This window comes from Scomber japonicus, chromosome 15 (assembly GCF_027409825.1).
Source record: "Scomber japonicus isolate fScoJap1 chromosome 15, fScoJap1.pri, whole genome shotgun sequence".
Taxonomy (NCBI): domain Eukaryota; kingdom Metazoa; phylum Chordata; class Actinopteri; order Scombriformes; family Scombridae; genus Scomber; species Scomber japonicus.
This window is the reverse complement of record NC_070592.1, coordinates 16,566,835-16,591,092: the sequence shown is the minus strand read 5'-3', so window position 1 is coordinate 16,591,092 and position 24,258 is coordinate 16,566,835. Positions and strand designations below refer to the sequence as shown.

Below are 24,258 nucleotides of genomic sequence, written 5' to 3'. Positions count from 1 at the left end.
TCTGGTCTGTGACTCCCACAAAGTGCAACTCCTTTTAGAAATGACACTGACAAGCAGGAATTGAGGGTTTTGATTTTATTTGAAAAATGATAGTTACATCAAATTGTTTCCATGTAAATTAAAAGTTTTTGAAAAGTACTAATGGTGTAAATGATCTTCTCATTTATGCTGGTGCCATGTGCTACATGTTAATACAAAACAGGGTGATATACGGTACAAAGTAATATAGAGAATAGGCAGTGGCCAAATGTGAACTGTTATTAAGTATTTCAGTATTATAAGGCTTATTAATGAAGTGCTCATAACTTGATATCTAAATATTAAAAGAAATTAGTAGGTGAATATTCAGTTTATTATTGTCATCATTTGATTTGTTGTCTCTAATTGTGTGTCTGTTACATTCATCTGAACGGATTAATTACATTTTACATTCAGCACTGTGCATTAGTAAGATGGTGACATCTGCTGTTTATGCAATAGTACTACTGAGTAGTGTAGCATCAACTCTACTATGTGAAATAGCATCATGTGACTAACATGCACTATACACATTTATAAAGAGGTAACTAAGACACTTCATTCAATAGAAAAAAGACAAGAATCTTACACGTGACTCCAAATCATTGTTGTGCGCTTGTCCACTGAATGTTGTTTGTGCTTGTCACATAATTTTGAGTATATACATATACATACTAGCATATATAGCACATGTATGATCATAATTGTAATCTAATAGCATTTAGAGAAACTATTTTGAAGATGGGAATACTGCTATATGTTAAATATTCTTACATAAATGCCTTGCTGTTGCTATGGCACAGAAAATGTAAGAAAGGGTAAATACTGTATATTAGTTTGTGTATTTATTGTATTCCTGTGGTGCATTTTTACAGTTGTTTTGTAGACACGTGTAGACAATTGACTTAATGGCTGGTTCACTGCAATCAACTGTTTTAAAAAGTGCTTGAGAAACATCTTACCAGGAAATGAATACAGCAACACCAATTTGATTAACAGATTATTGACGTGTAAAATCCCTTTTATATCTCTGAGATCCAAAGAAATCAGAGGGACGGAAATATGTTTTTTTTATGTGCAAAGGTGATGATGATGATGATGAAGATGGTGGTGGGGATGACAATGTATCAATTAGCCTGCGATCTCAGTGGGTTCTGTCACCAGTTTGGAGCCATCCCAAACAGTCTTAAACTGCTCGGGGACCGGAAACTCTCTCTGTGAAATGACAGAGAAAATGACTCTAAGTACAACTGTAAAACAATAAGACTTTAATTAATACACACTCTTTAATGTAATGATATTTTTTTTCTGCTTTTATCTCCGACACTCACGTAGTCGTCGTCTCCTGTTGGTATCATGATGTTCATCTCAGAGCTTTTGGCACTGACGATGTCACAGTTGAGGGCGTCCTTACTCAGATAGACCTGGCAGCCTTCGGTTTTGTTGATGGACATTGTGGGAACTGTACCCAACACCTGCAGTGAAACAATGTGTTTTTTGTTTTTTTACACACTTGATATGACAAAATTATTTTTCAGATATAAAAAAATGTGACTATAACCCAGCTGATTCATGCATTCAAAGCAAATGTAGCCTAAAATGTTAAAGATCCATTTAGACACATAGCTGACATTAAATTAGAAATATTGTGTCTTTTAAAGCCAATATTTCAACATTTTGATTGGAGGTCCTTTGCTGCATGTCACACCCCCCTCTCTCTGCCATATTTCCTGTCAGTCTACTGCTAAATAAAGGCGTCTATGCCAACAAAATCTTTAAAAAAAAAGTTTTTCTCACCTGTAACTGAATAGCCTTTGAGTTGATGACCTCCACAATCCCAACCACGTTCTCAAAAACCAGACCGAGCTTCTTACAGTTATCTGGAGAGAGTTGACACACACAGGATCAGGAAAATGAAATATTTGCATTTGGGAATATATACATATATAAAATATCACATGAATGGTCTTTCAGCTCTGATTCAGCTCTCCATCATCTCACCGATGATGATGGAGTTGATTTTTCCCTTGACCTGCACGGTGGAGTTGTTACAAGCGAAGATATAGACCACTTGTTTCAGCTCTGTCTCCTCGATCACCAAGTCGTGTTTCTGCTCAAAGTTCTCCTAAAACAACAAGGGAACAGATTCAGTCAACAGTCTGTCACATAACAGGTGAGACACTACCAATGACTTAACTGATTCTTAGCGCATAAAAAGTTTCAGCAGTAGCTAAAAATGCAGTAAATGTGTGTGAGTCGGAAGCAGGATGGATACGAAAAAAATGATCATGATAGGTTTAATGACCTCTGGAAACATCACTGACAGAGGAAGTAAACATTTTACGTACCACCCTCCATTTCTTCCCCTCCAGGTCCAGCAGAGGGGGTTTTTTCTGAACGGCTGCTCTGGGCGAGTTCCCAGACCCGGGTTTCCTGTTTTTGGTCGGTGTTTCTTGGGAGCGCAGATTTGGGTTCTTATGGGTCTTCTTGTCATCTGAGACATGCTTCAGACCTATAGATATTTGGAGAGGCATACACTAATAAATACGAATAAATACGTCCAAGCCAGGGACAGGGACAGGGACGGGGGGCTAGGATGGATGAAGACTATCTCCCTCTATAAAGTGCGTTCAGTGCTTGGATGGATAGAGGGATAAAGGAGGAAAGCATATACTCTCCATGCAGGGGGTGACTTTTGTCTTTATAAATGTTAATTGCTTTGTTTAACACTTGCTTGTTATAAAATTCTGCAAGACTGCTAAACTCCACTCCCACTATCTTGTTGGCCACCTTCACAATCATTAACAGTGCATTCTTATCTCTGATGGGGAGATTTCCATACCAGCAAATGACAGAAAATGTCAAAACTGACTTGATAAAAGCTCTATAAAACAAAGTCAGAAGTGATTTGTCCACCTGGAACGTGGCAAGTTTCCAGAGTGCAGAGAGTCTTTGATGTCCTCTCTTGCACACAGAGGAAGTGTTCAAATCGAACTTTAGCTGATCAGGGTGCCTAAATATTTATAAAATGTATGAAATTACTCATACAGTATATCTGGAACAGGGAATCAAAAATAAATCCTCAAGAAACAGGTTGAGGTTGATACACTTGTGTGGTCACATCAGTTGCGTGGACATAATGAGGAAGGTCAGGATATACAACAGCAGATAGGGGAAAATAACTCAACAGTGAATGTACCTTTAGTGATGTTCATGCCCTGGTTAAGCTGGGCGAATAACGCTGAGTGTTGGGGTGCCGGGCAACCGGACTTGGGCTGGGAGTCATCGTCTGTGAAGACTGGAGGAGGACCAGGAGGAGGAGGTGGAGGTGGACAGGGAGCAGCAGGGGCAGTGGGGGCGTCAAAGACAGAAGAAGGAGCAATGGGGCCCTGTGGGATGAGGAACACTGAATTTTAGAGAGCAGCATTTTTCATGAGAGAAACTGCAGAGGTGTTCTGTGGATAACAGGTGTAGTAACAAATCTCTCCATCAGAGGGAGTATTGTATAGGAAATATCTTAAAGCAATAGAATAGAAGACTTTAACAGCACTTAAGGGGATGTGACAGACCATCATGTGTCTTATGTTCTGAGTACATGCGGATGGCAAAAGAGACATTTAATTATTTTGAATAAACAGTGTTAATATACAAAATGCTGAGATGAGATTAGACGAAACGGTAGCTTTATATATTATCTCTTTATGTTAATTCCACATACTGTATATATTATTACTGTAACAGCCATTTATGTATGTGTGTGTTTATTTTTGTTGTTGTTAACATTGTTGGTACTGGGGGTGGCGCTGTGGCAATTTCCTGTGGGAGTTCATTTATACAGCCAGGTTAATGAGGCCAGGTGTGTGTGAACTGAGGCAAACAGTTTTTTGACCGTGGCTGAGGCACGGCTGGTTTGGGAGATAGGAGCAGTATTGAATAATAGGCTACCTGATTGTCCAACCGGAGGTGCTGTACCTTCTTGTGCTTATGTGTGGAAACAAAAAATGAAGCAAAGCAACAGGAATTGTGGGGACATTGTGTTGCATCAAAAGGTTGCACCAGCACGCACCTGCAGTAAGTGACAGTGGAAAGCCACTTACAATTACGGTTATATCTTATTCCAGCACTTTACTGCAGCTGCATGATATTTACACAAAGAAATATTAAAACGCCAGACTACATGTTTTACTATTGCAGCACCATTTCATTAAAAGGACATTTTTTAGACGTCTCATACATCATTTTCTACAAGTCCTCAATATTCAGCCTGACATGTCAATATCTTTGTAAAATTTGTGATGTGGAAGAAAAAAATGTGGGATGTCTTTTTTTTTTAGATTTGAGCAATATGAGTTTGTACTGAGGTTTAATCAGGTCCTGTAATCGAGTCACTTCCAGTCCACCCTGATGTGTACAATGAACAGCAAACACACACATTTGCCGTCTGAAGACTATGCACAGCTGCCAGACACACACATACACACACAATCACAGACGTTCAGACGTTTGAACTGTCACATTACGCGCTTCTGACTACAGCTGAGATTACTTGACCTTTGACACGAGGCGCATGTGTCGTGCATATCATTGCTGAACAATGCAGACCTGTTACACTAAACAGCTCAGCGCATACCTCTGGATTAGAACCAGTTTGTGTGTGTGTGTGTGTGTGTGTGTGTGTGTGTATGAGCATGTGTGTGTTATGCGTGGCTGTAAAACTGTCTGACTACCTCTTTGTGTTCATGTCTGCCACTGCGTTTGTCCATGTATGTGAATACACAAACATGTTTGTATGAGCACAGATAAATACAGCTTCTTTGTCAGGCTGTTTAAAATTTTGGGGGCATTTGGTCCATTTTGTTCAGTTTTTGGGGATGTATTTCATTTTCAATTGTTATATAATAGTAAAATATACTGTAAAATAAATTTGATTAATAATTGAAGTGACTTTAAATGAGAAATGCTGGACAATATGTGTTTCTTGATTCTCAAAGTGGGGATTTGCTTCCCTTTTGAGTATATTTGGTTTTTGTTCTGTTAGTCAAACTAAACAAGCAATCTGAAGATGTTGCTTTGGAATTTAGGACACTGTGATGGATATTTGCCCACCATTTTCTCCCATTTTATAGACGAAATGATTACTTTAAAGAATTTTTTTTAAATAAATGTTGGCTGCAGCCCTACTTCATACTGTTGTTTTGTGGTCAAAAGTCACTTTACTTCTCTCCTCCAGAATGTACTTATCTGGTCAGAGGCCACCACAAATTGCGTAAAAGCGCCTGCAGAGGACAGCTGGAACAAATATTTGAAAACTCAAGTGAGCATACAAGCGTTAAGCGTGTCACTAAACCCAAATCTGAGCAGCAGATGACGGCTGTGTTGAAGGGGGGACCAGCCCTGTAGTTTAGGTTACAGGCACAAGCTGTGTGTGTACATAGGCCCTTTGTCGGGGTTCCTCTATGAAGAAAACCTCCATTCAAGTAAACCCTGAGGGCCACCTGTTAGTACCACACACTCCCATCCTTGTACGCGCACACACATACATATACACTTCAGCTCTGTCGCCTGACAGCAGGGGCGACAGCTGACACACACGGCCTCTGCAGGCTCTCAAGTTTCTGCATGTAGAAAACACACATGTGAGCACAGTTGTTCAGCATTAGTTTCACTTAAGGTTTTAATCTGACGTTAAAGAAGACTCATATTCATATCTGTCTCTTAAATATAAAGCTACAGGAGACGGCTGGCTTAGTTTAGCATAAAGACTGGAAACGGGGAAACAGCTAGCCTGACTGTAAGCAAATCCTCCAACAAGCACTTCTAAACCTCACCTATTTGCCTAATGTATTTTGTTTTATCTGTGCAAAAGTCAATGTAAAAAACAATAGAATGCAGATTTATGAAGGGTTATCTGCCACTATTTTGTCATTTGGTGATTTATATTCACCTTTACTCAGCCAGCCTAGTTTATTCCCCCTGTTTTGTCTTTTATGCTAAGCTAAGTGAACCATTTCCAGGTTGTAGTTTCATATTTACAGTACACCCATGAGAGTCATATTGATGTGCTAATCTAACTCAAGAAAGTGAATAAAAGCATTTCCCAAAAGTTAAACTATTGTTTCATGAAATGACATTTATGTGTGTTTGTGTGACTACAAGTTTGAGTTTTAGAAGCCAAAATGTAGAGAAGCCTCAGTTGTCGTTCCCTGCATGAATAAAGATGAGAAAAAATCTCTTCCAGCTAGCAAGAGAAAGAGGTCAAGTGTGTGTTGCAGTATTTGGTTTCGAGTCATCATAATCTCTGGGATCTAGTGAGTGTGAGTGCTCCATCAGGAGTCCCTGAGCACACATCCATAAACAGAAGTGTGTTTAGCAGTGTCAGAGGTTTTGTGAACTCTAGGGAGAACTGCGGGAGCCACTGGAGAGAAGCTCATTCATTCATTCATGCTCTCTGTTGTGATTTATGTAACCGGCTCACTCCATAACTAAAAATGGAAGTATACGCAAATAGGGGAGTTAATTTGAGCTCCGATTTAAAAATATCAAGGCCTGCGAATGGAAAACTAAAGTCAAACACTGCTGAGATAACAAACAAGATGTTAAAGAGGTAATTTCTTGTTTTCTGGCTAATCTATTGTGAAGTTTTAGAGAAGTGCTGGATACCGGCCGGAGGGGAAAGTGTAAGCATGCTTGATGTTGACATGCTTATTCGAACAGAAGGAATGTGTGTATAGTGTTGTTGCAAAGGGAAAAATAATCAAAAAACAGTCACAATAAATAAATCATAAGTAGTGCACTTACAGTCTTACTCCAGACCAGTCCGGTGGTGTGGTGCTGTTTGATGAACGACTGCATCTCGGTCCAGATCGTCAGGTAGGAGCACACCCAGTCCACATGGCGTTTGTCGCTGGGGGAGACAAAGGTATGATGGTAAAATGAAAACAAAGCAGAGGATGAGGGAAGCAGTAAAATAAGGAGTAAAGCAAAGGAACCAGATGTGATGATGGATAGAAGTAACGTTGCAGCATTTTGCAGCTAAACTTTATACTGTAGCTATACAGAATTTGTTACTGTAATCATAAAAACATAATTCCCTAATGCATGTTTTTGTTTGAAATAATACTTCAGGTCTGGTTTGAGTTAAATGGCTGTAATGCAAAATGGCTAAACATGCTCCTCCTTCTTTTGTTTTACCTTAAATGGCACAAAATGCAATATTTTGTTTTTATTTATTTCAGTTAAATATGAAAATCTATTTAGAAAATTCTTGAGACTTGCTTTAATTGTGTGATCCACCACAGGAACATTATTATGCATTCATTTTTGTTAGATTACTGCTATGATACTGCTATGATAATTCACTACTGACTATTCAAACAAATCATGGCCACGTTACGTGGCCACTGTAATTTCTCCTACATGCTTGGGAGGGAGAGGGAGGGGTATTCAGTTGGTTGCAATCTGCAACTTCACAGCTAGATGCCACTACATCTTATACACTGGTTCTTTAAAAAAAGAAGAATCCACTGAAAACTCTGAGACCCTCAGGCACAGTTTGCAAAAGTGTCAGGAGTCATGTAAAGTATATGTGATCTATAGTTACAGTAGAAGCAAAATCACTGGTGATGGTCCATTAAATGACAATTCAGGAATTTCTATATGTTACATTTTCACAAAAAGATCTTGATGTTATTACTTATCATGTTTTGAAAAACATATATTTACCTTTCCTTGTAGTCCTTCAGCACTCTGTTGGTGTAGAAGATGGCAGAGTCATTCATCTCTTTCACATAAGGACCGGGCTTCTGACTCTGAAAGATTCAGTTTTATTAGAAACAAAGATCAAAACTCATACTAACTGTGCAGATTTAATTTCAGAGTAAAAAGCTGAAGAGCTCGTACAGTGATATCTCGGGAATGAAGGTTTGAATTGAACATGTTTGCTGTTAAAAGTATCTTGACAGCAGTGTACACTGACCAGAGCGAGCTCCAGAGTTTCTTTATTTAAGAACTCAAGTGGATAAACTTTGATCTTAATCTAAATTATATTCTTCACAAAACTCAGAAGAAGACTTTTGTATTGACGAGAAACAGAGAAGAAAACAGATTGGGAAAAACGCTACGTATTGTAGCAGGGAGAAAAGAACACAGGATGTTGACTTCATTCTTATCCATTTGTATGCAATCTTCTTACAGATGTTTATGAATCTGACCTTAATTAATCTCAAGTGTACGACATAACATAACATATTTTATCATAATTTGTGTTTTTCCAATGTGGTTAAGTTAAACATTAGACTTTAAATTACTTTATATATGCCAGACTGATATCTAATATAGTCTATTATAATGCATCAATAGTTGATCAAAGAGTGAAACTTTTTGATTATATTCAAGGATTCCTGTCAGTTTAAGATTATACATTTTTCATACATGTATTTTATGAGTCACACTTTTCTCATCACATTACCCTTGATTTATGAGTGTGTGTGTGTGTGTGTGTGTGTGTGTTTTTTTTTATGTGTCCTTACCACAGCCACCCAGCCCAGAGCTGGGATGCTCTCGCTGACAGCTGAGAGGTGGTTGAAGAGGTTGCTGCCACGGTTTCGTTCACGGAAGTTCTGGATCTCCTGGATGTGATCAGAAATGGGCTTCAGCAGGTCATGAAGCTCCATCTGCAGGTGCAACACATAGACAAGAGGAAGTTTAGAGTGGAGGCGGGTGGTTTAGGAAGGGGCAACAGAAGAGAAGGATGTAGAAAAAAAGAGGAAGAGATGTTGGTGCAAGAAGAAGAATGCAAATGATGAAAGAGGAGATTGAGGCCAATAAACATCATATTATATTGAATTAAGCTTCTTACATGCAGAAAATCCAACATGTTTCAGATGTTTTTCAATATTTAATAAGAGGATAAACTTTTTGAGATGCATCATCAACCCCACCCGTACCAGCCATGCTCTCTGTGCCAGCCAGTAATTCCCAAACTAGGCTACAGGACAGTAACTAATTTTATTAGCCGGAGCCTTTTTCCATTGGAACGTCCAGATCTTTGCTACAGTATAGCTCGTCTCCCAGCTCCCCTCCCCTTCGCTCCGTTCCTACAAACATTCCTTGGTTCATGGGGAGATCCCTCTGGCCTTGTAAGGCATACCTCTCCTCCAGTGTTTACAGTTTACCTATCACACATGCGCCTGCACACACATAGATTCAGGAACACAATGTTTCATTGCCAAATTGCTGCTACAGTTTTCTTACTCTGAACTGCAGCCAATGGGTTGCTATGTGAAATATCTAATGTTTGTTAATGAACATGTTCCTTTATTCAGATACAAAGTAGAGGAACACTCTGAAAAATATGTGATGCTGTTGAAATAGCTGGTTTCAATACACACATTAAGACAAGTGAATATGGCTGATATCAAAGAATGACAAAAACCTGGCGCATCCTGTGTAAGTGTGTGTGTGTGTGTGTGTGTGTGTGTGTGTGTGTGTGTGTGTGTGTGTGTGTCCGCGCGCGCACATGTGCAGTTTTTGTATACTATACTGTATGCAGATGTCTGCATGTGTAACTTTATGCTTGTTTGCAAAAGATCAATAAAAACAGAAGTAAACTTTCTCCTCTTTTTTAAAAATTCTTCCCCCAATCAGATGCACATGATCTCCATAAACTGAGACAGACTCCCCTTTCTCTGCCCCTCCTGCTGCTTTTATTCTCCCTAAATCTAGCTAATAATGGTCTCTGAGCAGCTTTGAAACACTCCTGTCCTTAAAATGGGAATGTAGGAGGGTTGAATCTGAGCCGAAGTCATGATCTCATGAAAACAGTCAATCACATCACATTTCCCGCTGCATTACAAAACAACAACATGGCTCCCATGTTGTTGTTTGGAAGTTTAACTTGTCCTCTGAGTCAGTGCCTAGATCCCGGTGTGGGCTTCCCCTCACAGTGTGGAGGGAGAACGATATGTCTAGGCTGTGAGGAGAGAGGGTGACTGAGCGGGAGATGCAGAGAGGACGTTAGCTGTAATCCGATCTGTAACCCCGCTGGTAAATTTCTGCATTGGCATCATGTCAGAGCAGGAGCCAGATTCAATTTGTCCATGTAAGACCCTGATTTACTGATTTACCAGCTCAGGATCTACTAACATTTCTGGAAATTTTGTGCCACGACTCTTGTGGGAACAAAAACAGCAACATTCCTGTGTAGACTGAAGAGCAAAGAAACATTTACATTGCTGTTATGACAGTAGAGCAGAGAAGGTCTAATGTATGTGGTGATGGGAAGCTCCAATATGAGTCAGCTACAGCACAGCATTTTATTCACAAGTTATCTTGGAGGACACTGACACACAGGAAACACTGAAACTGATACAATGTGATAAAATTGTGAATCATTATTTCTTGCATTAAAACGCTGCCTTTGTTCTTCCTGCAGTGACTGACAGACAGATTCAACTGAGAAAACTTTGTAAACTCATTTGTATTGTCAGTTCAACCACGAGTTGTATGTTAAATGATTGATTTGACATTTTGTGAAAACTCTATTTATTTTCTTGCCAAGAGTTAGTTGAGAAGATTGATACCACTCCTGTGTCTGCGTGCTGTAAATTAAGTCAGCAGGTGATTAGCTAAACTAAGCATAAAGACTAAAGCAGGGGGAAACTGTTAGCATATCTCTGTCCAAAGGTAACAAAATCCACTAACCAGCACCTCTGAAGCTAACAAACTAACACACTGGGCCTCATGCAAGGACCACTCCTTCAGATATGCTCTTAAAAGGCAGATACGAGCATTTTATAACAATTTGTGGCATTCACCAGTTTTTATTGTACTTGTTCTCTTCTGTACACACAAAATGTATGAATGGTCCAGAACTATTGTACAAGTCTCTGCCTTTCTTCACTAAGGGTTTGAGTTGAGTGTTGGCTGAGTGTTGATGAATCCCCCTTGGAACACTTGTACCAGCAACCTCACAGAAAAAGTATGAGACTTTTAGGACAGGAACGTGAAAATGTATGACAAATGAGGCCCATTTTATCTCGTTTGTTTACTCTGCAGACAATTGGAAGGGTTAAACCATTAACAAAAATAAGTTGGGGTTTTATCGAGGGTTACGAGCTGGACTACAGCTAACTGTCAGACAGAATTAGGCTAGCTTTTTCTTCCTGCTTCCAGTCATTATGCTAAGCTAAGCTAATTGCCTGCTGGCTTTAACGTCACATTTAATATTTATCTTTTCATCAAACTTGCATATTTCCAAAATGTAAAACTATTAGTTTATTAGTTTATTACTATTATTAAAGTCACAATATTATGAAAAATTATGTTAGTGCTCACAGATGTATTTTTAAACTTTGAAATTAGCTTAGCGAAACAATATGAATCATAAGTGATTCATAATATCCCCGCCCATTCACAAGAATAAGAAACAGCTACAGACAATAAGACAATATAGTTACAAAGATCTCAGTCTACCAAAAAAATATTTCTGTAAATGCAAATGTGGATGTGTCGTCATTGGTAGTCAATAAAGTCGAGTCGTGCACTGTAAAAGTGGCGAATATAGACAGAGACAGAATGAGCCGACAAAAGGATCAAATGCGTCGGATCACATTATTCAGTGTTCAATGTGTTACAACAGCACAGCGTCCAAGCCTTGACTTCCTATACAAGCAGTGGATCAAAGGTAGAGAGTGGAGGGCGACAATGGGAGAACAGCTGTAGGAGGGTTTTTTAAGGCAGTGTGTGAACAGCCAGAGCCAGCGGGACAGACAGAAAAACACTCACATAATCACACACAACGAGTTAACAGGCCAACTTGAGGTCACATGAGAGAGAGGCTTACTTTCTCCTGCCTCTCTCTCTCTTTCTCACACACACACACACACACACACACTGACAACAGGCTCAAATATAGAACATGCCCATAAAAAGTCATGGAGCACAACAGGGCTGCGCTGGAGAGAAAGGCCAGAAGTTTGTACACTCTGTGTGTGCGTGTGTGTGTGTGTGTGTGTGTGTGTGTGTGTGTGTGTGTGTGTGTGTGTGTGTGTGTGTGTGCGTGTGTGAGTGTCAAAAGGGGCACTGGCCAGAGTCACACACAATTTTTTACCTCTGCCTGATCTGTATTGAGGACTACAGATATAGACATGAATGAGGGAGGGTGTCTGTGTGTGTGTTTGGGAAGTTTTGCATTTGTGGTTTGTGTGTGTGTGTGTGCGCGGGAACTCATTTTGTGTGTGTGTGTGTGTGTGTGTGTCTACTGAAGGGCAGCAGGTCATGTTGATTGTGTATATAGTCCTGATGTCCCATGTAAGCCTCAGTTCCACTATGAAAGATTTTCTCGTATGTTTTCTTCAATCTGCCTTTTAGGAAACATGACACTTGGGTTTCACATTCATACTCTAAGCTAACCTGGTAGCTCTGACTGTACTGGCAAGTAAACTTGAATCACAGGATTTTAACAAACATAAGGAAAACACTGGTTATTTTGTTGGCACTCAGTGACTACATCACCCAAGAGACTTCTGGGATAAATGCCAAGTTCTTGTTGTGTCAGTTACTGTAATTAAAAAGGGGGTTGTCATTTCTGCCTAATCTTTGTCTACTTGCAAGGTTCAGGAAGAAGGAAAATAGTCTTAATAAGTCCAGAACCACTTGTAGTATAAATGATAAAGAAGTTTGTTATGAGATGGCCAGTTGGAGTTGAAGTTTCGGCCATTTACAAGTTACCATAATTACTTCTTCCTGGCTTGTAACTACCGTTCACTTTAACATTAACATTTTTTAAGGTAAGACGGTGATGGACGGATGCTTCGTGTAGTCACCTTTTTGAAAGTGCCAGCCATTTTCTAAGCAGTTTCCATGGACGACTTCTCAGATTGTTCTGTTTAACAAACCATCTGACGATTCAGATTCAGCATTTGTAAACCTTACATGAAACTTTTGCAATCACACAGCTGTCTTCAGGTGTCCTGTTACATGAAGGCTCACATTGTAAACATGGGAATCTTTTCCATCGCTACCATTTATCCCAAGATGTGTTTTTGTTGAACGCTTTCAAAAATCAAAATTGGTCTTGAATCTCTGTTTGGATTACATTACATGATCATTTAATGTTAAATGTAGCAGATTTGGCCCCAGAGAAATGCAATTTCATTCCTATCGTGAAATGCAGTTTTTTGTCATTTGGATCCAAGTCCAAGCCAAAACTTCAATCTTGTCAAAAAGGTCAAGTGTTTGAGGCCAAGTCAATGTCAAATCACAAGTTTTCATAAGCAGACTTCTGATTAAACTGAAAAACGTTCAGGTCTTTAAATGCTGACAATTAAAGTGATGTGAATTTTAATATTTTGTTTTTAAATATGCAGTTATAGCTGAGATCAAGTCATTTCAATGCACTGGGCCGATCATTAAATATTCCAAGTTTGTGGTAGTGCAGTGTCTTTTTATTGTTATTACCATGTGAGACAAGCCTCAAGTGAGGTCAAGTCTTTAGGGAGTCATCATTTCTAAGATTTAATCCTTGTGCATTTCTAAATGACCCATTAGGGTTAGAGAAAGCGATGATAAATTTCATCTCCTCTTCCTCATATCTGTCTTCTCTCTCTCACCCAACCCCTCTCTTGGGTCAGTCCCTCTCTCTCACTCGCTGTGTAAAACCCTCACTCTTTCTCTGTTTGCATTTCTGACAATCACTGAATGCTCTTTTCACTGCCTCTCAACCAGTGACCTGACAGATAGGGAGTAATCACTTCCTGGTGGGCTCTGCAGACCCTGTAACACACACTCACACACTCACGCACACACACACACTAACACAACACAAACAGAAGGCCAATGGGATGATATCATATCGACTCTCTCACACACACACACACACAGCTTTCTCTCTCGCTCCCCCTTCTCTATACGTGAACATGTTGGGAATGTGTTGTATTAGCATTTTCTTAGTCAAAGAGCAGCATAATCCCTCTGTGAACGGCCCGGCCTGCTGGGGAACACAGGAGGGGAGGACATAGACGGACAGCAGGGACCCACATACAGTTAACGTATCTGTCTGGGCTGATGTGAAACATTTTGATGCATTTTGAACCAGAGTTGTGCATCACCGGCTGCAATTAATTGAAAGCTTTTATACAACTTTGTTGTTAAATACCAACACAAACAACGATTCATAATGATGGTTTAATGTCACATAAAACAATAATCACTATTGCTGTAATTTGGGTTCTAAAAAACTAGCAGAAAACATGAACAGTATGAAAAGTGGGATAATAATTTGCATAAGCTTAACTGTTTATGACAAGATGACTGAAGGTAACAGAATAAATCATTAAATAACCATTAAATTATACTTACTATTGCCGATCATGCAGTTAAAGTCATTCTTGCACAAAGCTTTGGTTTAGGGTTAGTTAGTAAACAGTAAAGTTGCATAAACAGAACAGAACTTGAAGCTACTTTTAGTTTGTAAGTCTTTTTTTCAGGACATTGTGTGCCTTTTTTCATGAGTCGACATTTGAGAGTTGTCAGGAAATAAGGGAAGAGAGAGATGTCATATAACATGTGACAAGATTCATGGCTGAACTCCAGGGATAATGCTGTTCATGGTCAATGCCATGACACACACACACACACACACACACACACACACACACACACACACACACACACACACACACACACACACACTAACGTTTTAGCTCCCATAGGTATGTGGGAAGAGTAGGGAATAACTGGCACATTGGCATTCCTAAATATGAGATCTTTTGAGTGATGTAGTAGTTGTTTTTTCCTACAATATTCACAATAGCAAACCGGTTTTATTGTCCAAAATATTGATTTTCATTGTATAGTCATTTTTTTTAGAAAAAAATGGGAAATTTCCCCTTATATCACCATTAAACATTGAGCACCATTTGCAGTCAAAACTGATGACAGTGTGTGTGTTCACTTGGTAATCTTCTGCTGACGTACCTGTGCAGGTTCTTGGTGTGTAGAAGCCATTTTGAGGAAAGATCTTTGAGTCTGCAGAGCCTTGTTTACCATCTGAGCCTGTCCATCACAAAGGGTCAAAGTCAGATTGGTTAAGATTACAATACAAGCCTTATGGAGTGTAAAAACCTATACATTCATATATTGTGTCTATATATGACTGAACTTCCCTGAAAAAAACATTTTTCCATTCTACTATAATGCCTGCAGAACTCTAGGAAGTAAATCTGAATAAAACATATAAAAATATGCACACTAAACACACACACACACACACACGCACACTCACACACACACACAGAGGTTGGCTTAGTCCCAACCAGCCGTGTCCTGTGTGTGTTTGGGAGGAGACCTCCAGTTGCGGGCCAAGGGAACCACCAGGGAGGCTTTGTCCATAAAAGGAGCTCTCCAAACTTAAAGAAAGTGCCTCTGGTTCTTGCTTGCTCACACACTCTCTGTAGAGATACAGATCTTTTTCAAGGTACAGAGGCAGAAGTGCTTTTTCCTCTATGTTTCACTGTAATTTCTTTCTTACTGCCTTTACCCTCTGTTGTGGAGCACTCACTGTTGTTTTGGATCTATTCCAAGGACATAACACAGCTATTATTGCCAACTAGCTTACCACAAAACACACTTACAGCCCTAGAGGGAGTATGGGGTCATTACCAAATAGGAAAAGGTGCTCAACTAGCAGTTTGATAAATGAATGCAAAGTCAAAGTTCAATCATACTCCCATCCTTGACTTTGTAAAGGACAGGAAGCCTTTTCTATCATATACACATCATGAACCTCACATACACACACATTATTATGCTTTGGCTTTACAGGGACATGCATATTTGAGTGGGAACAGAGTTGGATAATCCTGTTTGTTTATAAATCTCCATCCCATGAAATAAAGGTTGGCACAGAGAAACTGCACAAGTTGCTCTTCTGGTATCCGTCTGAGCTCACATTCAAGAAGAGCTTCCATGCCTTTACTTTCATACTGAGGTGCAAAAATGAGTTTGAGTTAGAGGATCTCGTTTCAGTATCAAGTTATTTAGTGAATAAAACTGAGGACCGGTCAAAATTAAGGGTAACATCTGGACGGTCAGGAGGGGTTAATGAGGGTAAAGAAGAGGCTAACGTCGAAGCTCTAACATTAAAGGATAAGGCTGCTGATTCTCATGTGCATTGCCAAACCAACACTGCATTCAAAGTCTAACATATTGTATTAATCCGTGCAATAGCTCTCTGTTGTTGTCCAAAACTCGTTAACATGAGTGAAACTACATCACTGGGTGATTTGTTCCTTCACCCAGAAGATTACAGCCACGTTAGTTTGTTTAGAAACGGCTCCAAAGACTAATGACAGCAATCATGTTTTCAGTCTCTAGAGAGTAGTTGTGTGAGCATGTGCGGGAAACCGTTCCGTTTACAGAGCGTCACTAGTTTGTTGTACTACATATCAGAAAGTATTAACTTTGTGCTGAAATTCTTAACTAAGAACAAAGTAGCACAAAATCAGAAGTACATGAAACTAGTCTCTGGACACTGAAAATGTGATCACTTTTATTAATCTTTGAAGCTAACTCTTAACAATATTCTTTGTGTTGAAGGAACATGCAGTGCAGTGGTGTAGCTTACTGAGGTATTTTTAAATGTTTTTGAACAACAACAGAGGTCTACAGCACGGAGGAATAAGATATATCAGGCTTTGGTAACACACACTGACACAAGGATGAGTTAATTGTTGGTTTGGCTCTGCACACGAGATTTGCTGACAGTAACAAAGATACAGAACATTTCCAGCCATTTCCTTTAAAAGGAGGGCTCATGTTTTAATGTCTGGGATTTAGCACATGATTATTACTTGATTTCATGAACAATAGATGGACAAACCTGTACTGTAACTGTAGATCATTAGGCCAACAGCTGTGGCTACATCTGCTACAGCAGCTGGTGCGGGCCATGCATGAGTGTGTGCATTTATGAACAAGTGATCCATCATTTATCAGCCAACATTTGTGTTGGATTTGTGTCTGAATTTTGGGGTGAGCCCTTACATGTGTCTCCACATCGCTTCCTATGGCTTTGCTGTTGCTCAGGTATTCCGACACTGGACCCCTCATCAGCATATCGTACGCCTCCACACAGGGAGATAGACCTGGAAATACACACAGAGATGAATGTAAATGTATCCAACACTTTTTTTGAACTCCAAAACCCCTGAGCCAAGTCCATATCACAGACTTGCCTCCACTGATGTTGTTGACACAGTCCCCATTAGCCATGCCACTGGACTGCATTGTGACGGACATCTGCTCTAGGCGAGTCACAGCTCGCTCCAGCCGCTCCATTAAACCATCCATGGTGACAAACCTAGAAACAGAAGTGGGAACACAAACATCTGAGTCTTGTAGTTGAGCGTGTGCCATCTGAGCTGAAATCAAAACTCTGATCTCATTTTTACTTTTGTTAGATGATGTTTTATTATATTTTATTGATCCCAGAGGATTCGTTTTGTTTGAACAGTCTCAACATGGAGGTCAGAAAGCAATCATAAGTGGTCCAACTTTCCCATCCTGCTGCTCCTAGTTTTCAGAAAGCCAGACCATGCCAGTCTCAGACAGTGAAAATACCTGAAGTCAGTGCAGTGTTGGTTTATGTGAACACAGTCTCTCTTTGAGCTGTCTAGTCCTATCTGTTGAAGTCACAACCTCTTCAGCTGAACACATGAACGTACTGTAGCACACAATTGGATTAAGCAGGGACAGAGAGGCAGAGAATTTTGTGCAGTGGAAAAACACGTATTAAAGGGCCTGGGAAAAATATCTGTTACAGTAACTTTAAAGACTGGACGAAGTCAGATTCAAGTGATAGCCAAAGGTAATGTATAAACCAGGAGATTTGCTGTTTTAAGCATTTTACTTCAAAACCATAATCAGGAGCAAACCAAACAAAGTATGCCAGCTGATTGCATCAATTAGGCTGATTAGTAGCACTGAACATGTTTGATGGTATTTATCAGCTGTTTCCTGATGCTCCTAAGTGCTCCTGATGAGATAAGATACTTTATTGTCTCTCATGGGCAATATGTCTTGGGCTCAAGTGTTGAATACAGCAGCAAAAACACAAGGGACACATATATATGTACATTAGATATCCAGCTACATAACACAAGTTAAATAGCATTGCACTCAATATCAGCCAGTATAGCAATATACATTACATCCTACTATGTAAAATTAAACAACAGTCAGCAGTTCAGCAGTCTTATAGAAGTTGGGAAGACAACTTAAAAGTAAAACCCAAAAGTTTAGAGAGCAAATATCCCTTGGTCCTTTTTTGGATGAACCTTTTCTTTTAAAGTTTTTTACCCTGCAATACTTATGTGAATATATCAGGGTGGATGTGTCAGTAACAGAGTGACCTCAATAACCCTGGATGTCCCCCTGATGACCCTATTAGAAAGAGGACACTTGTGGACGGATGCCTGACGAAGATAAAAAAGTGTAGACAGTAATGACAAGGTTCACTTACTGTTGAGATGTAAACAAATCTCCCACCATAACTTAATGCCACTGAAACACATTCAAGACAGCAACACAAACCACATCGTATCTCCCTCTTTAAAAGTGAGCGGCCATATGCATCATCATGAGGCAATGCAGATATCTTTCCAATATTCATTCGTCAACAGAGTGGAATTCAATCCAGCAACCAAATGCGTGTTTGTATAAGGTCTCCATTTGCAAACTACTGCTAAGTAACATGCACTTCCTAATCTGACACCTGCTACCTGCATGTCCAACACCAAATCCAATGATGAGACAGTTTATTTGCTTCACAAAATGATGTATAAAAACACAATGACGCTCTGCACTAATAAGGAGGCTACACTGACTAGATTGTGTTCCCTGTGTGTAATCTTTGTAAATGATGTATAGTAATTACGTGCTATGAGCAGCAAATGGCCTGATGGGCGTCATCTCTCTGGAGAGTTCTCTCAGTGGTGCCAGATGCCTGTTGCGGGCCTCAGCTGCTATTTCTGCTCTCTGGGTCACAGCAGCTCTCTTAGGTAAGACTTGAAACCTGTAGAGCTGCATGAAAGTCTGATCATGTGCAACAAGTGGGACTTGAACCAATGCTACCACCCCTGCTTCAGGAAAATTGCTTAGATGGAGTGTTATCAGATTTATTTCCTGAGTTTGAGCTGGGGTTAACGTATTTTTTAAAATCAATTCTCGATAGTGGTCTTTGTTGTTTTCTGTGAGACAGAGAGCAGAGAGCAGAGGGAGAGAGAGAGAGAGAGAGAGAGAGAGAGAGAGAGAGAGAGTGAGAGAGAGAGAGAGAGAGAGCGAGAGAGAGAGAGAGAAATGCTACAATAATGCTTCAATAATTTGAACACTTTCAAAATGTCTTTGTGTATAAACCATTTGGATGGGGAGGCATGGTAACATTTTACACAACTGATTGCTTTCATTCATATGAGTGTTGAATGTTGTACTCTAATGATATCAGTATCACTTTAAGGGTGCTGGTATTGGTATTGTATTTTTTTAAACAATACCCAGCCCTATTCATCACACATCTAAATTGTAAATAAGCTTTATTGATGGTTGATAAGTCATAAAAATGCTTTCTACATCAGTTATAAGCATTCATACTGTGATGTGCCTCCCTGTCTGCCTGCTGCTTGTGTGGTTGGTCTGACCTCCTGGATCAGGAGCCAATAGGCATGTTAAAGAGGATGTCAGAAAACTGCCGACACCTGAATAAAGTGGGCCTCAGATTATTTAAGTGGCTTAATTTCTGACATCTTTTTCTTCTCTTCTTTCTAGGCATCCTTGAATCCTTGAGTTTTGTTTGCACACACTGCATTAATTACTGATCAAGACGACTAAAATGTTTTATTTTATCTTTGCTTAAGCAGACATTAAATGCCAGTCTTAGAAACTTGGCCAGTTTGTGAAAATCTGGACAAATTTTGGGTTGCCAGGTTGTGAAGAAATCCCCCCTTGGCTGGCATTACTCCTGGCACTTGCTTTGTCTCTCAACAATTTAGTTTATCAGTGAAGCACTTAAATAGACTGTTTGACCACTTAACTTCTGGAAAAGAGCTACAGCACATCTGGATCCATGTATTAACAACTTATTAGTATTTAAAGCCACAGACTTCATCAATTATTTTAAGAATAATTTATTAAGAATAGTTACAATGTTCTTAGTGGCTTATAAATAGATTATTAATGAATTAATAACAATAATAGTAATAATAATAAACTTTATTGCAGACACATGTCCATATAACACAACATACAGTAAAAAAAAGTATAAAAAGAGAGATTCAATAAGAATACAAACAAATATGCATATTATAAGATATACAAGCTATTGCACCAACATAAGATGATTAACAATAGTGTTGCCCACAAGACAACCAATTTTTAGCCTATTTAACTGATTTGATAATTCATCCAAATAAAAAGTGAATAAAATAGGAGATAAAATTCCTCCTTGTCACACTCCGTTACTAACACATTGTCCCATTTGACCTGAAACGTGATGGGCATACCAAAACACTAAAATTCTCACTAAAAATGTAGGGTTAACTCTATCTAACAATTTCACAAATAATTTCTCGTGATTAATTCTATCAAATGCCTTGGACGCATCAATAAAACATAGAAATACAGATGAATTCAGGCTTGTGTACTTGAATACAATCTCTTTAAGAGCATAGATACACAGGTCAGTTCCATGTTTTCTTTTAAAAACCAGACTGATTGTCAGTAGTAAGGACATACATTTCTAGCTTTGTTAACAGTATTCTCTCCAGTACTTTAGACAAAATACTGGCTAATGCAATAGGCCGATAATTGTCAATACTATTGAGATTACCAGCCTTGTTTTTAAGCACAGGCACTAATATTACAGACATAATAGAGTTGGGCAGAACACCATGAACCAAACAACCAGTAAAGCACATAGAAAGCAAAGGGCAGAGTTTATAGCTGGCATATTTTAAATGTTCTGCATTAATGCAGTCCATACCACAGGCTTTGTTGTTATCCAACATGTTGTTGGCATCAAAGCCATCTGCTGCCCTATCATATCTGCAGAAAGACCAGTATGTTCATGATTGATTCTAACTGGGTTACTTTTAACACAATTAAAAAGGTTACAATAATTAATTATTAATGACTACTGGAGCGCCCTGGTGGTCGAATGATTAGAGCACATGCCACATAATCGCAGCGTCCCTGGTTCGGATCCGACCAGGGACTTATGCTGCAGGTTATTTCCTTTTCTCTCTCTCTGTTTCCTGTTGGCATCTCTACCAGTTACTGTATAAATAAAGGCAAGAAAAGTCAAAAAATAAATCTTAAAAAAAACATATATATATATTAATGACTACTAACATTTGCAACTGCAGGCTTGATGCATTAAACCTCAATAAAGCATCAGTAGCAACTTATAAACCCCTTTAGAAGGCGGTACTTGACATAAGGTTTGGGCTCAAATGAAGTTGTGATCATAATTTTCTCTGAATCAACCACAATGTTTGCTCAAGTCCATAATACTTTATTCAATCACTGCCTGACTCAATAATAATGTCAGACTTTGTTTAAAGGCATAAGGCAGAAACAGTCAGCATCTGCTTTGACTGTATTGTCAACCAGCCAAACTCACCATGGCAATGCAAAGACTTAGCCAAAGACATGTGACTCTCTTTTCTTGTATAGACTTATTATATTCAGTCGATCACAGAAACTGAATGGGAACCAGAGTGAGTCCAAACCATTAAGCTTAGAAATACAGTTATATACAAAGGCACAAAGACTATGAAGTACACAACCACAAAAAGCATAATTAATCTGCCTGTGAGTTTCAGTAGGCTTTATTATTGTCTCCACTGATTGAACACATTCCTCTCTCTGTTGCTGCAGACAGGTGGACCACAGACACATAAAGACCCCAGACTCCAACCAACAGCTGAGAAAGCGCACATGTTCCTGCAGTGGAAAGTTATTACTGACTTCACCCTGACCCGCATGTGTCTCCTGAACCCTCTAGCCTGGTATCTGATCTTTGAGGCTATATTGGGCCACAGCCTGGCGTTGTACTGCTACAGGCCAACTGTAATGTAAGATATTCTAACGTATAGTTATCGGTGTGCTGTGATCTTGAGGAGATCGAGGTTAAACTGCTGTATGTCAGTGTAGTGTTTACTCTACAGGTGCTGCAACTGTTTATGTAGCCATCACAACAGGAAACTGTGACATCATCAGGATGAGCTGTCTACAAAAAAAACTGCAGTAGCCTCTCGGTGTGGTGTTAAAAGATCGTCAAAAGCAACTCAAATAGATCATTTAAATGTAATTGAAAGTAAGTATACAGTGAAATCTAAAAAGATGATATACTAAATATATTGAGGTTAATAGACAATAAAGAAAAGCTATAAAATCAGTGTTATAGAGGCCAGATACCTGAAATACAGCATTTGAAGAGTGTTTATGATGTGTTTATAGGCCTGTTAGAGGCTGAGGCAGTTGATCTTATATTCAAAGAATGTATAGACAAAACAATATTACCTCAAGGTCCATTTAGTGGCTGTTCTGAAGCTTTTGACCACTTCATCAGTTGTCATGGGAGAGCAATTCACAGCATCCAATAAATGGACCTCGAGGTGGTAAAGAGTGAACTCAAACACATTCACACATCACTACAGCTCATATAGGTTTTGATGTCAGGTCCCCATCATGCGAGGCGGAAGATGAGATCAACACCGACCCACCATAATAAAACATGACATGGCGCCCACATGCTGACACGATATTCACCGCCCCTCAGTCCAATCTGTGATGCATCACCTGCTCTGCACAAGATCATCGTTCCCCTCAAATACATAGGAGATTTAACAACATATTAAAAACCAATTGAAGCGATTTTCTTCCCTATAACGCCATTTCTGTGCCAGCCTGGGACACAGTGCGCAGGTGAAGATGACTTTGTTTGAAGATTTTCTGCGCAAAAACGCATAGCCTACATCTCTGTCGGACACCCCCACAGCAGGGTATCATCCCCCTCCAAAGCACACCAAACTTCACATTCAGTGATAAACACGGCAGTACAGAGACGACTTACCTCCCTCCTCTGATCCGCAGTGGATTTCTGTCGGGATGTTTTGTTGTGGCTGTCAATATCCCGGGACGGATTCGTGGCTTTCTGCTGCTGCCGTACAGTCCCCTGCCTCCCAGCCCCGTCACTCAGCTGCGCACAGGACCACCGGGACTCTTCCGGGATGTCCTAATTAAGCAACACGGCGAACCTGAGAGCCTCACAGCGCGCACAGAGCAGGACCATGACTCAGTGCTGCAGTATCTCCTCTCTGGGGCCGACGGACATTTACCTCCCAAGCAACATAGCACCCTCAGACAAGCAGCCTGCTAAAAATAGACCCCAGTGATTGAGGCTGTGGAAATGTAAGTCCTGCATGGGTCCTCTCTAGGGGTATGGAACGACACTTAGCTACATTGGGGTCAGCATCATCTTCGTCATCTTCATCATAATCAAGAGTCTCTAGGAGTTACAATAGTTTGACCTCCATCCTAGAAAGTCCCCTTCTCACGTCTCCCCTCCTCATGTCAACAGCAGGTCTATCACTCTGGATACTGACAGCCTTTGTTTTTGTTTTTTAACCTCATTTTTATTTTTAATATGCAGGTCTATTTAAAATATAAAAAATAAATATCTGATGAGGAAATTTCCCTTTAAGGTTTATGATGGATTCAACTCTTTTGTGTTTTATAAAATAAAGATTCTGTGATAAAACAAATTAGATTTCGGAATTGTTAAATGTTACAGAAAAGTAACACAACTAATCAGTGAAATCTGTGAAGTGTTTGAGTGAAACTGACTGAAGCAATGAGTGTACTGTATAACAGCTATGTAATCAACAAGTAAGTAGGGAAATAAAGTGCGAGAGTAAACATTTGCTCAAGTTAAATCAATTAAACTTACCTAACTTCACAGGGGTCAAGGGTCAACACCTAAAGTAAAAAAGCACCACAACTAATATCAATTCAAATTCAACCAACTTTATTTTTGCAGTCTTATTATATGAAGAGAGTACCAGTGCACACAACCAGTGTAGGAGAAATATTCATTCATGCCTCCCTTTTAAAGTGCCAGTGTGTGTGAGACAATCTGCAGCTAGACCCATTTTGGGAGCTCAAAAGATGGAAAGAGGCTGGACT

The 24,258-nt window shown here is 39.5% G+C and overlaps 2 protein-coding genes across 3 annotated transcripts in view; both read right to left on the bottom strand.

The window, feature by feature from the left end:
* Positions 1 to 24,258, bottom strand: part of LOC128373685 (beta-2-microglobulin-like) — a 65,207-nt gene that overhangs the window by 37,297 nt on the left and 3,652 nt on the right. The window lies entirely within an intron of this gene.
* cap2 (cyclase associated actin cytoskeleton regulatory protein 2) lies at positions 61 to 23,432 on the bottom strand. 2 transcript variants are annotated; one of them, XM_053333814.1, is made up of 13 exons: positions 23,147 to 23,432; positions 17,246 to 17,377; positions 17,062 to 17,149; positions 14,995 to 15,072; positions 8,547 to 8,690; positions 7,741 to 7,826; positions 6,817 to 6,922; positions 3,218 to 3,407; positions 2,367 to 2,530; positions 2,020 to 2,143; positions 1,816 to 1,898; positions 1,350 to 1,493; positions 61 to 1,233 (listed from the first exon to the last, which is right to left on the bottom strand). In XM_053333814.1, the coding sequence occupies exons 2-13, from the start codon at positions 17,365 to 17,367 to the stop codon at positions 1,150 to 1,152; spliced, it is 1,413 nt and encodes a 470-aa protein (XP_053189789.1). In that variant the 5' UTR covers positions 17,368 to 17,377; positions 23,147 to 23,432; the 3' UTR covers positions 61 to 1,149. The 2 variants fall into 2 exon arrangements, with proteins under 2 accessions (XP_053189789.1, XP_053189788.1); XM_053333813.1 differs by lacking the exons at positions 17,246 to 17,377; positions 23,147 to 23,432 and having other exon boundaries at positions 17,062 to 17,157.